The following is a 12,871-nucleotide window of genomic DNA, read 5'->3' as shown; positions in this document are numbered from 1 at the left end:
GCTCCTCGGAGTGTTGTTGGAAATGCCTTACAAAGCATGGCCTCCGAGGCTCCCTGTAGGGCCATTAAGGCCCGATAGCTTTCCAGGTGGTCAAGGGGATTGGTTCTGCCGTTGTAAGGCTCCACCTAGGGTATTTTAAATCTTGGCGGGATCGGCTCATCTTCGATTTGTTGGAAGAAGGGAGACCTCGCGGTGAACTCGAAGTCACCATCGCGTCCCGACCTCCTGCCGTGGAGCGCCTCAATTTGGCGCTCCAGCTTCTCGACCTTCTTGTCGAGCTCGTCGCTCTGAGGGATCGCCGCGGCGGTCCACTCCGGCGCAGGTTGCCCTGGGACTGACTCGGCTTCTGACGGTTGTGGCCAGTCACCAGGGCCCCTCGTCGGGTGTTCCCTCCAGGGGGAGGCCTGAGCATGGGGATCTTGGCCTTGCAGGGGCAGTCCGCTTACAGGAGGCACCGACTGAACTGGTGCCGGAGGGAATGGTGCCGTTGGAATGCCCCTAGGTTGCAGGCCTTGGACAGCAGCGGCCAAGGCCTGGACCTGCTGCACCAGGGCATCAAACTACTCCGGCCGAAATTGGGGAGTCGAATCGGCCGGAGGTGGCGAGTTCTGGACAGAGTGTCCGGGGCTAGGTGAAGGACGTCGAGAGGCATTAGAAGCTCCCTTGCTTCTCAGCTTCATGGTCGCGACTCAGGCCCTTCCTCTAGCGCCAACTGTTGCTGGAAATTGGACCCAGGGGCGACCGTCGGCCGAAAGGGAGGAGCTCCGCTGCCTGAGTGGCGGGTGGCGGCTCGTCCGCGAGCGGCGTCCTCCTGGAGACCTGCAAGAAGCCGGTGGCCGGGCTGTCCGGCGCCGGCCCTCCGATGCTTAAGTCAGTGAGAGGTCAATATGGGGAAAGAGAGAGAGGGAGAAGGCCGAAAAACCAGATCCTTCCTTTAAAGTGGAGAAATTCCCCTTTTATAGAGAGGCCCGGGTTACCTATGATGTGGCAGAGCAAATGGTTTGTCGTACAATTGAACATTAATGCTCGATCGTGTGAATCAATGCTATTACTGTAGGAGATTAGGCCGTAGCTCAAGTCGTCGTGGAGTCATGCCATCATTCGTAGTCATGCGGGTTTGCTGTGACAGGCTCGATGTCCGTAGGTGATGAAAGCCATACGCTTTAATTGTTGAGTTGGCTGAGGGCCTGCAGGTGCCATGCGCTTTGATTGTTGAGTGAACCGAATGTCCGCGGGACTCATACACATTAATTGTTGGCGAAGACAAAACGTAGTCTTTCGGTCGTGCTGCGGGAGGATGTAACCTCAGCGCGCATGTCAGACTTCCTAGGGTTGGTAGGGCTATCCGGGTGTCGCCAGGCTGAAGGGGGTCTGCTCGGTCGGCCCCTGCCCGGAGGGGTCTGCTCACCCAAGCATGGCGACATATTTTTCCCCCAACAATTATTATTGTTTTTTGGTAAACGGCCTTTCCATATAAAAAATATATCATATTTGCACCCCTCCAATTTTACCCACGGACCTACCAAAAGTTTTGAAGCAAGCACCATAACCACCGATTCTTGTCAATGCACCGTCAACTTGGCCAAGGATCGTCTCCTCCATTTGGACATGGCACTGCAGCTGACCTCTTGCACCACCCACATTCGCAGCCGCCACCTCGATCGGGAGACGCCTCCGTTCGTCGCTATTGTCAGTGCCAGGACACGAGCATTTTGTTGACATAAAATGGCTAGTCGGAAGATATTATTTTGATTTCTTGATCATATATAAGTATTCAAGATCTATCTAGCAAATAACCGTTGTGAGACTAAACACACGCCCGCACGGGTCCTCACATACTCCCCCCATTCAACACCCAATGGATCCATGCTACAGTGTCCCCTAGTCCACATAGGTTATAGACCGGGTCCGCTCTGATACCACATAGGCTACAGTGTCCTCAAATTGGCTTGTCCGCTCTGATACCATTTATGATAAATTTAGGTCAAGCTTCAGGGTCGAGGCTGGCTGAAGAGAGCAATCGCTTGATTGTGTTGTTCTTAAACATCTTCAATGATCTCGAGAATCCGTTCCTCAACTACATGGCAAGCAATTCGGACAAGCCTACTGAACTTCTCAATGGCTAAAATAGGTTCTAAAGCACATTGTAAGGTCGAAATACCCTTGTTAATAAACTTACCTTTGGCCCCTAGTTAATTTATAAAAGTTTAATTATTGTAATAAGATGAAAGGAGACGTATTTTGCTACAGAGAGCACAGCTTGAAGTTTTTATTCATGTAGCGTTAAATAAATCCTTATATTTTATATTGCTAGTTTGGTTTACAACTTTAAATAACTCTAGCATAGTATATCGAAAGGATTTGTCTTTCAAGATAGAGCTTGTTCTCTTGATGATATCTGTTGGTTGAGACACTTTTTAGTCAGTTAATAAGAAAAAAGTATCATCTTTATACCAAGATCAATTTCATCTGCAATATACAAAGCCTGCGTGTTCTCTTTTAACCTTTGCGCATTCAACAAGAGAATCAAATGGAGTCAATAAATGATTGATAAACTTTTTCAGTATGTTTAACCTATAGTTTCACGTTATAGAAATATGAGAACAGAGTTTAAGCAAAATATTCTCTCCAATGATCTGCTCATCCTCTCAATAAATTCGTTAACTCAGAGGGTTATTAAGATCTTTTCTTCTTTTTCTTACGTGCATCCACTTTATTAGAACTTCCATTATATTGCAGTAGCAGTTGTTATATATAATCAGTTGCAATAGTCCCTGTAGCTATTAAACTAGTACTTGTTAGTGATAAATTTAGGTCAAGCTTCACATACACGTACGCAAGCAGATGCTATAGCTTACTCGTTAAAAAAATGGAACTCAAATCCCCAGGAGAAGTGGATTTTTTATTTTTTTGGTGATGGAAATGGATCATTTATTAAACACTAAATTTCCGGATTCAAAATCCAATCATCAAGAACTAGAAAACGCATACACGCTCTGCTCCTACGTGATGTTGGACAGGAAGGAATTATTTCAAGGAAAACAGAACTCGCACCAGCTGTCACACAGTTTTTAACTCTTTCTGCACTCATGGAATGTATCAATAGGTAAAACTATCCGCAGGGAATGGACATGGCGCTGCACCGGTTCCTTGATCTCGGAGCAAAGCACAAGGGGTAGGAGTCACAGCGCTTGCCACGCCCTCAATCTCAGTGCAGTTCCACTTCAGCTTCTTCTTCGAGTGCGCAACATCTATGGTGACGTTAGACAAGCATATCCCAGTGAAGGGTGCCCCCGGAATTCCCTCCAAGTGTCCGGCTATGGTGACATTCTCGGCGACCACATTGCTGTACCTGATATTCCGGACAACTGGGATTGCGTTGGGGTCGTACTTGTCATCAGGGTGCTGCCCATAATTGCCCGACATCCAGAAGACGTACTTCATGGTGTTCAAGGTCATCCCTCTCACGAAAATGTCCTTCACGAATCCTCCCCTTCCGACGGCTGTCTTGATTCTGACCCCAGATTCCGTGTTGATGGCTGTAATGTTTTCAGCCCTGACGTCTTGGATTCCGCCGGACATTTCGCTTCCAAGGGCGATGGTGGCGCTGAAGGGGGAGATGCAGGTGAGCCTCCTGATGTTTACATGCTGGGTTGGCATGTTGAAAGCAATTCCATACTCGTCCCAGCCGCTTTTAATGGCGATACAGTCATCGCCGGAGACTATGAAGCAGTCCTCGATGAGGACATGGGAGCAGGAGTCTGTGAGGACGGGAAGCACCAAAACTATCAATCAAACTTTGGAAAATTACTGTATCCTAAGTCAGCTTTGAACTTCCCCAGAAAAAATTGGGAAATGAACTTTCGTACGGTTTCATGAGTATTCTTTACGATGGTTGTGAATGGCTATAACTAACACCACAAAGGTATTACCAATATATACAGGAAGAATGGATAGCAAGATGGCCTTAACTCGTGATGATTATATTTCTTACAAAGAGGTGTTTTATTTCTTGATATGAGTTCAAAAAGAGGTCTGTTAACATGGAATGTGAGAAAGAATGCAGCCAATAATCTTCAAAGATCAGTAATGTGATTTTTTTTTAAGAAAATCGATTCTCTTGGCTTTGGTTTTGCCTTAGTTTATTCTGCAATATCCCTGTTTTGGCCCCAACAAGTGGTATCAGAGCTGAGGTTGTGTGGGTGTGGAGATATTGTGGAAGTAGATGGAGAATTCTTCTGGTACTATGATGAAACTTAGTGCTTCTAATTATTCTATTTGGAAGCCTATGATGGAGGATATCCTTTACTGTAAGGATTTACATGAGCCCATTGAAGGTGCTAATGCTAAGCCAAAGGACATTAGTGATAGTGACTGGAAGAAGATGCACAGGAAAGCTATTGGGTATATCAGACAGTGGATTGATCTTAGTGTGTTCCATCATGTATCTCAAGAGACAGATGCCTACAGTCTTTGGATGAAGTTAGAGGGTCTCTATGAGAGGAAGACAGCCCAAAACAAAGCCTTTGCAATTAGGAGGCTTGTGAATTTGAAGTTGAAAGAGGGAAAATCTGTTGCTGAGCATTTGAGTGAGTTCCAAGACTTGGTGAATCAGTTGACCACAATGAAGATAGTGCTAGATGATGAGTTGCAGGCATTATTACTGTTGAGTTCATTGCCCGAGAGTTGGGAGACTTTGGTGGTGTCACTTAGCAACTCTGCTCCTGATGGGGTGCTACAACTTACTCTGGTGAAAGATAGCCTGTTTAATGAAGAAACAAGAAGAAGAGACATGGGTAAGGACAGTGCACAGGCTCTTGTTACAGAAAATAGGGGAAGAGGTAAGAGCAGAGATTTCAAGGGGCGCGGTACTTACAGAAGTCAGTCTAGTACAAGAGGAAAAATCAAGTGCTACTACTGTAATAAAGAGGGTCATATGAAGAAACACTGCAAGGCTTGGAAAAAGAAATTGAAAGAGGAAAAGAATCATAAGAAGGCCAACAATGAAGACACCACTGTTTGTGTTTCAGATGAAGCAGTAGCAGTTCTCTGTGTGGGAGAGGACCAGTGTTGTCATGTTGCAGATCCTGATGTGGAGTGGGTAATTGACTCGGCATGTTCCTGTCATATCACTCCAAGGAGAGAGCTCTTCACTACTTATAGAGCAGGTAAATTTGGCAGGGTGAAGATGGGAAATGACAGTTATGCTGATATTGTGGGAATTGGTGATATTTGTTTTGTTACCAATGTTGGATGCTCCTTTACACTCAAGGATGTGCGACATGTTCCAGATATGCGTTTGAATTTGATCTCTACTAATGCTCTTGATATAGCTGGGTATGATAATTATTTTGGCAACAGAAGATGGAAACTATCGAAGGGGTCCATGGTATTTGCTAGAGGAAAGCTTTGCTGTACACTTTATAAAACACAAGTCAAGTTGTGCGGTGGTACAGTGAATATGACTGAAGACGATGCTTTACCAGATCTGTGGCACAGACGGCTGGCTCACATGAGTGAGAAGGGATTGCAGATTTTGGGAAGGAAGTCCCTCATTCCTTTCCATACAGGTATGTCATTGAATCCCTGTGATTATTGTTTACTTGGCAAGCATCATAGAATTTCTTTTCAAAAAGCCTCTAGTAAAAAACCAAATATATTGGATTTGGTATATTCTGATGTATGTGGTCCCATTGAAGTAGAATCCTTAGGTGGTCGTAAATATTTTATTACTTTTATTGATGATGCTTCACGAAAAGTGTGGGTTTATGTTTTAAGAACAAAAGACCAGGTATTTCAGTGCTTCAAGCAGTTTCATGCCTTGGTGGAGAGAGAAACAGAGAAGCAATTGAAGTGTCTTCGTACAGATAATGGAGGTGAGTACACATCTAATGAGTTTGAGAATTACTGTTCAGAGCATGGTATTAGACATGAGAAGACAGTTCCTGGTACCCCACAGCATAATGGTGTTGCAGAGAGGATGAATCGCACCATTATAGAAAAGGTCAGATGTATGTTGAGGATGGCTAAACTGCCTAAGTCATTCTGGGGTGAAGCTGTACTTACTGCGTGCTATTTAATCAACCGGTCTCCATCTGTTCCTTTAGGTTTTGATATTCCTGAAAAAGTGTGGACAGGGAAGGATGTTTCCTACTCTCATTTGAAGGTATTTGGGTGCAAGGCATTTGCACATGTGCCTAAGGAACAACGAGCAAAGCTTGATGATAAGGCTATTCCTTACATATTTGTTGGTTATGGAGATGCAGAATTTGGCTACAGGCTATGGGATCTAGAGAAGAAGAAGATCATCAGAAGCAGAGATGTGGTTTTTCATGAAGACCAAACCTTGGCAGATTTTGAAAAAGTAGAGAAGCCCAGTCAAACAGTTGAAGGTGTTCCTGACTTTACATCTATCTCTTTGCCTCCAGAAAGTGCCACTGATAGAGAAGAGATGCAAGTTGAAGACCAAGGTGATGGGCCAGTTGTTGATGAGGACGATTTGTTCGAGCAGAGGGAGCAGTCTACTCTGCCAGAGAGTGTTGAGCAGGGGGAGCAGCCTACTGCGGTAGAGCCTCGGGTTAGGAGGTCTACCAGGGAGCGTCGTTCATCAACTAGATACCCTGAATCAGAGTTTGTTTTGTTTACTGAGGAGGGGGAGCCAGAGAGCTTTCAAGAAGTGCAGACTCATAAGGACAAGCAGAGCTGGGTGACGGCTATGCAAGAAGAGATGAGTTCTCTACAGAAGAATGACACTTATGAGTTGGTAGAGCTTCCTAAAGGTAAAAGGGCTCTAGGAAACAAATGGGTGTTCAAGCGAAAGATGGATGGTGAAAAGTTAGTGAGGTACAAAGCTCGATTGGTGGTAAAAGGCTTCAAGCAGAAGAAAGGTATTGACTTTGATGAGATATTCTCTCCAGTTGTCAAGATGAGTTCCATTCGAGTTGTTCTAGGTTTGGCAGCTAGCTTAGATCTTGAACTTGAGCAATTAGATGTGAAGACTGCTTTTCTCCATGGTGATTTGGAGGAAGAGATCTACATGGTTCAGCCAGAAGGATTTGAAGTAAAGGAAAAAGAGCACATGGTTTGCAGGTTGAAGAAGAGTCTGTATGGGTTAAAGCAGGCTCCAAGGCAATGGTATAAGAAGTTTGATTCATTCATGGTGGGTCATGGCTATACCAAGACAGAGGCAGATCATTGTGTGTATGTCAGAAAATTTTCTGATGGTAAATTCATTATTCTCTTGTTATATGTAGATGACATGTTGATAGTAGGACAAGATGTTCAGTTGATTCGCAGTTTGAAGGTAGAGTTGTCCAAGTACTTTGACATGAAAGATCTTGGTGCAGCACAACAGATTTTGGGTATGCAGATTTTTCGTGACAGAAAAGCTAAGAAGCTGTGGTTATCACAGGAGAAGTATATTGAGCGAGTACTTGAAAGGTTTAACATGAAGCAGGCTAAACCAGTCAGTACACCTCTTGGTAGTCACTTCAGACTGAGTAAGAAGACTTGTCCTTCTACAAAGGAAGAGAAAGATAGCATGGCAGTAGTTCCTTACTCCTCTGCAGTTGGAAGTTTGATGTATGCCATGGTTTGCACACGCCCAGACATTGCTCATGCTGTTGGAGTTGTTAGCAGGTTCCTTGTTAATCCTGGGAAAGATCACTGGCAAGCAGTGAAGTGGATCTTCAGATACTTGAGAGGTAGCTCCAAGATGTGCTTGACTTTTGGGGGCTCAAAACCAATTTTGGAGGGCTATACAGATTCAGATATGGCAGGTGATCTTGATGGAAGAAAATCAACTTCAGGGTATTTGTTTACTTTTGCAGGGGGAACTGTATCTTGGCAGTCGAAACTGCAGAAGTGTGTTGCCTTGTCTACCACTGAGGCTGAGTATATTGCAGCTACTGAAGCAGGAAAAGAGATGCTTTGGATGAGACGGTTTCTCCAAGATTTGGGTTTGAAGCAAGATGAGTATGTAGTTCATTGTGACAGTCAAAGTGCATTAGATTTGAGCAAGAATGCTACATATCATTCACGTACGAAGCACATAGATGTGAGATATCATTGGCTACGTCAGGTAGTTGCAGAACAGTTAGTATTACTACAAAAGATTCACACTGACAAGAACCCAGCTGACATGATGACAAAAGTTGTGACAAGAGAGAAGCTGAAACTTTGTGCCGGATTGGCCGGCATGGATTCTAACTAGCCAGTTAGAGTACAGTCTCCTTCCTCTGTGGGCTGGAGGGGGAGATTGTAAGTGGGTCCAGCCCACTTGGAGAGGCCCAGAAAGCCCATTAGGGCTTTACCTTTATTTTCTTTTGCAGGACCTGGGAGTGTGCGCGTGAAAGGATATAAAAGGGACGTGTGAACCTGAGGCTGGCGGCACATCAAACATAAAAAAAAAACTGAAGGGCTTGCGGCTGAGAAACACAAAAAAGAAAACAGAGAAAGGAAGGAGCATACGGCAGAGAAAAAGAAAAAAAAAGGAGAAGGGCGCGAGAGAAAAATCCAAAGATTTGCGCACGCCCTACGGAAAAAGAAACAGGTTCTTTTTCTTGTTCTTTTTTTTTTCTGGATGTGATTTTCACATGGAGATTTAACAAATTGGGTTTCAATCTAAGAGTTGTATTGGATGCCATAGGGAGTTTATAGTATTCATTGCTAGGGATCTCATTACATTCTTGAGTTCATCATACTGTGGTGGTTTGGATGAGATCATTGTTACTCTTAGGGAGGTGATATTGGAGTTTTCCCAATTTGTTGTGAACTCAAGTTTTGGGCATAAACTTGAGGATTGTAAACTCTATATTTATTATAGTGGATTGATTGGATTTGCCCCGTGGTTTTTTCCCTCTACACTAGAGGGTTTTTCCACGTAAATTTGGTGTGTTTTTCTTTCTGCTCTTCAAGTGTTTGATATATTGCCTGTGTGAATATTGCTTCTAGTTGGCTTTGGTTTTGCCTTAGTTTATTCTGCAATATCCCTGTTTTGGCCCCAACATAACTAACACCACAAAGGTATTACCAATATATACAGGAAGAATGGATAGCAAGATGGCCTTAACTCGTGATGATTATATTTCTTACAAAGAGGTGTTTTATTTCTTGATATGAGTTCAAAAAGAGGTCTGTTAACATGGAATGTGAGAAAGAATGCAGCCAATAATCTTCAAAGATCAGTAATGTGATTTTTTTTTAAGAAAATCGATTCTCTTTCACTTGGCTTTTACCTATTTAATGTATCTTTCCTTTTTCTTTTCTTCTTCCTCCTTTAGGAAACCATGAGAAGAAGCATATCCTAAATATTTATACAGTAGAAAAATAGAGTCGAACAGTATATACAAGCATGTGCAAAACAAGTCTAATATTTCCAGTTAGCATTTTGATTGTCCGGTGAATACAATTTATAAACAATAGATCTTCTATAAGCAGCAGAAGTACCTGGATCGATCCCATCGGTGTTTGCAGAGTCAAATGGTGCAAGAATGGTGACGTTCGACACTACGATATTGCTGCATATAGGTCAATTGCTTCAGTCAGCATTCAACCTCGAAAAAAATCAGTTATATTGTGGGTTGTGACTTATGATGGCATGGAGTTTCTCTACTTATGATGGCATGGAGTTTCTCTAGTTTTCCTTTGAGGAGATGATCGAACCTGCTGTAAACCGGATGGACGTTCCATGAGGGAGAGTCTTTGAATGTAATGTTGGAAATAAGGACACGGTCTGAGTACATTATTTCAAGCAGGTAACCACGAGTGTACTTCAGCTGATTATTACGGAACTTATCCCACCAGAATCTCCCCTGCCCATTGATCGTTCCATTATCCCCTGCAACATATCGGCCAACAGACGCAGTTAAAAAGCGATTCATGTTAGCTGAAAGGATCAATCTTAGTCCAACTCCAAACCTTATTGACCAACGATTCTCGAGTGAATTAGATGGCCGGTTAGATTTAAAATCCATCATCTTTTGCATAAATGATGGACAGGGATTATGATCCGTCGAAAAATTTATTCAGTAAAATGGGAATCAGTATTGTTACAGAAGCCTTGAAAAGAATACTTGCAATACCTGTGATGACCACATCTGTGAGGTTAGTTCCCATGATGAAGTTGCTGTATCTTCCACCAGCTGAGTCCCTTCCTCTCCCATAAGAGGGCAGGGGATCGATGACTGGCCATTCGTTCAGGTCCTGCAACACCATATCATGAGAAATGACTGAACGGTGGATGAGGCAAAAGGTTCAAGTCTCAGCTAATCTTTTTATTGTTAGGACTAAACTATCTTTCACAATTTCTGTCAGTTTCCAAGGGATCTTTGCATCTTGCAAGATGGAGTTACAACTTACAACAGACACAGGTTGGATTGTAAATCAAGGATTTAGTCTTATGGGCGCATGCAATAACTTTTATGCCTAGAACGCATCCGTATTAAAAAAAAATATATATATATTGACAGGAGAATTCTACGTAAGCTATGCAACCATTTTGCATAATATTTGTCTATTATGGCTGTTTGGAATTATGGATGTCAACAAAGATGGATATATGAATATTTTATTCATTTCTGAATTAAACGGCACGGTTTAACCAAAATTAAATGAGAATAGTTTCGTTGATGAGTTTAAAAATTAAAAACCATTCGATTTTGGTTTTAGTTGCGGTTCTGATGATTTCTTGATTTGAAACCAAACTCGGCATCAAATTTGACACTAAACTTGAAATTGAAACTAAATGTACCCAATATTTAATACTTGTGATATTATATATGTGTAAATCTAAAATTAAATGAATTTAGTTATTTATATATGTAAGATGAATAAAAAAATAAATGAATTTCGGTTTTTTGGCGGTGTTTTGATTTTATTTTGTTTGGTGACAGTTATGATTTTTTATTCCAAAATTATTCAATTTCGGTTTTGGCTTTGAGGATGATAGTAAATTTCAATTCCAGTTTCGATTTTTTAACTAAGGGCACCGAAATCACATTATTGATATCCCTATTAGGAATGTCTCTTTAACAGGTCATTGAAAATTATAAAGCATTTTTTTTTAAAAAAAAACGTAATTATAATAGGAAAAAACAATATTTATATTCTATCCCAAATTTGTAAGGATAGTTAGGGTGATATTCCTTAAACAATATAGATTTGGATTTTTTTTTTTTTCTTTTGCTACCATCCATTCAAGATGCCTGCAGTGTCCAGTTAGGCTGCACAATCATTTGCATTACATAACATGCACCGTAAAGAATTCTAATTCTTTTTAAGTTAACTGAGTGATTAATTGCTTTTTTTTTATGCACTCAGTGCACAAACTTATCAAATATTTGATTTGATAGGTTGAGAAATAAATATCATACCATCCAAGTTAAATAAAATTCCTACGACCGCTTTTAATACGTCTAAGGAGGCTCGAATAAAGTTGCTAAATTACTGGCTGAGCGACAACTTCCACGGGTCGTGCTCATCTATGATCTTCACCGTCCATACAATGCGTTACATCTATGGACGGACGGATAATACTTAATAATACGTACTTGCTAATTGGGAAGAAAACCAATCGGTGCACGCGAAGGAGCAAACACGTGAAGCATAAACCGACAGAGGCGAAGCGAGAGACAGGGAGGAGGGTGGGGGAGAGGGCGGCGACCGCACCTGGGAGGCGAGGATCTCGGCGTCGCGGTGGAGGAAGAGGGTGAATTTGCTGGTGAGATTGAAAGGCCCCGTGAGCCACTTGCCGGGTGGCACGACGAGCATCGCCCCGCCGTCGGCGGCCAAGCGGCTGAGGTGGGCGATGGCAGCCGCGAAGGCGTGTGTGTTGGAGGTGGTGCCGTCCCCCACCGCCCCGAAGTCCTTCAGGCTCGCCGTGTGGGCCCGGCGGCCGGCGGCACCCGCCGCCGCCGCCCACTCGGGCCAGCCGCCGCCGGCCCTCCAGTGATGGTGGCCGTGGTTCCCTAGCCTCGTGCACTCCGCGGCTCCAATGAGACCCACCAGTGCCACCATCCATAAGATCACCAGCCTCGGCACCTGTATGAAAAGTAGGAATTAATTAGATAAAAAGAAGGAAAATATATGAAACCTTTTTTTTTTTGTTTCTGTTTGTGTGCATGAGAGGAAGGGAAGAGAGGGGGTTACGTAGAGCTTTCTCGCGGTATTGCTCATGAGCAGCGCCATTATTGGTTGGGAGGGGAAGATAGCAATGGCTATCCTCGAATTTGGGTGCAATTTATAGAGGAAATTGGGCTCAGCCGCCCAGGATAATTGTCTTGGTTTTGTAACGTATCAATTGCCCTTGTTTTCATTTCATTCCCTTTTAAATGAAAGGCGAATCTACCTAGAGATATGCTGGAATCCAATCCTGCGGGCAGAGGTATCCTAATAAATACGGGTGCAAGGAAATAAAAGGGAGGTATCAATTAGGCATCATTTGCTTTAATGGAACACTTCTTTTTTTGGCTGGGCAACTTGAGCTCTAATGGAACACTTCGGGCTAAAAATAATTTTAGAGAACGTCACTACAAAAAAAGGAGTAACTGCCGGCGCTTTTTTTTGTCTCTACCGACACTTATAAGCGTCGGCGAATACCCAGCCCACGCTTCGCAAAGCGTGGGTCAGACGTCGGGCAGGTGGGCGTGGGTCGGGTTTAACCCGACGCGTCAAAAAAGCGTCGTTGGTCTATGCCGACGCTTTTAAGCGTCGTTCCTTTTATCAGACTCCGACGCTTATAAGCGTCGGCGAGAAGGGTTGGTTACTATGGTTTTAGGCCGACGCTTAAAAGCGTCGTTAAAGGCGTGCCAGTTTACGTTCCTGTTGCTTTTCCCAACGCTTTTAAGCGTCGTTCCTTTTATCAGACTCCGAC

General features: G+C 43.3%; 1 protein-coding gene across 1 annotated transcript; it reads right to left on the bottom strand.

Moving 5' to 3' along the window:
• Nucleotides 1–2,893: 2,893 nt before the first annotated feature.
• Nucleotides 2,894–12,196, bottom strand: LOC103700363 (probable polygalacturonase). The gene is made up of 6 exons (XM_039120362.1): nucleotides 12,148–12,196; nucleotides 11,668–12,039; nucleotides 10,083–10,203; nucleotides 9,664–9,838; nucleotides 9,448–9,518; nucleotides 2,894–3,761 (listed from the first exon to the last, which is right to left on the bottom strand). The coding sequence occupies exons 1-6, from the start codon at nucleotides 12,184–12,186 to the stop codon at nucleotides 3,100–3,102; spliced, it is 1,440 nt and encodes a 479-aa protein (XP_038976290.1). The 5' UTR covers nucleotides 12,187–12,196; the 3' UTR covers nucleotides 2,894–3,099.
• Between the last annotated feature and the right edge of the window lie 675 nt (nucleotides 12,197–12,871).

This window comes from Phoenix dactylifera, unplaced genomic scaffold, assembly GCF_009389715.1.
Source record: "Phoenix dactylifera cultivar Barhee BC4 unplaced genomic scaffold, palm_55x_up_171113_PBpolish2nd_filt_p 000788F, whole genome shotgun sequence".
NCBI classification, from domain to species: domain Eukaryota; kingdom Viridiplantae; phylum Streptophyta; class Magnoliopsida; order Arecales; family Arecaceae; genus Phoenix; species Phoenix dactylifera.
Note: the sequence above shows the minus strand (reverse complement) of the source record. Positions and strands in the feature narration are given on the sequence as shown.

What these genes read in the sequence shown, in the direction of transcription:
- LOC103700363 (XM_039120362.1), bottom strand. Translation starts at nt 12,186, where the DNA reads ATGGCGCTGCTCATGAGCAATACCGCGAGAAAGCTCTAC. An exon ending in CCGAGATCCTCGCCTCCCAG is followed by an intron (nt 10,204 to 11,667) that starts GTGCGGTCGCCG and finishes ATGGTGTTGCAG; the next exon opens with GACCTGAACGAATGGCCAGT. An exon ending in GTCCATCCGGTTTACAGCAG is followed by an intron (nt 9,519 to 9,663) that starts GTTCGATCATCT and finishes ACCTATATGCAG; the next exon opens with CAATATCGTAGTGTCGAACG.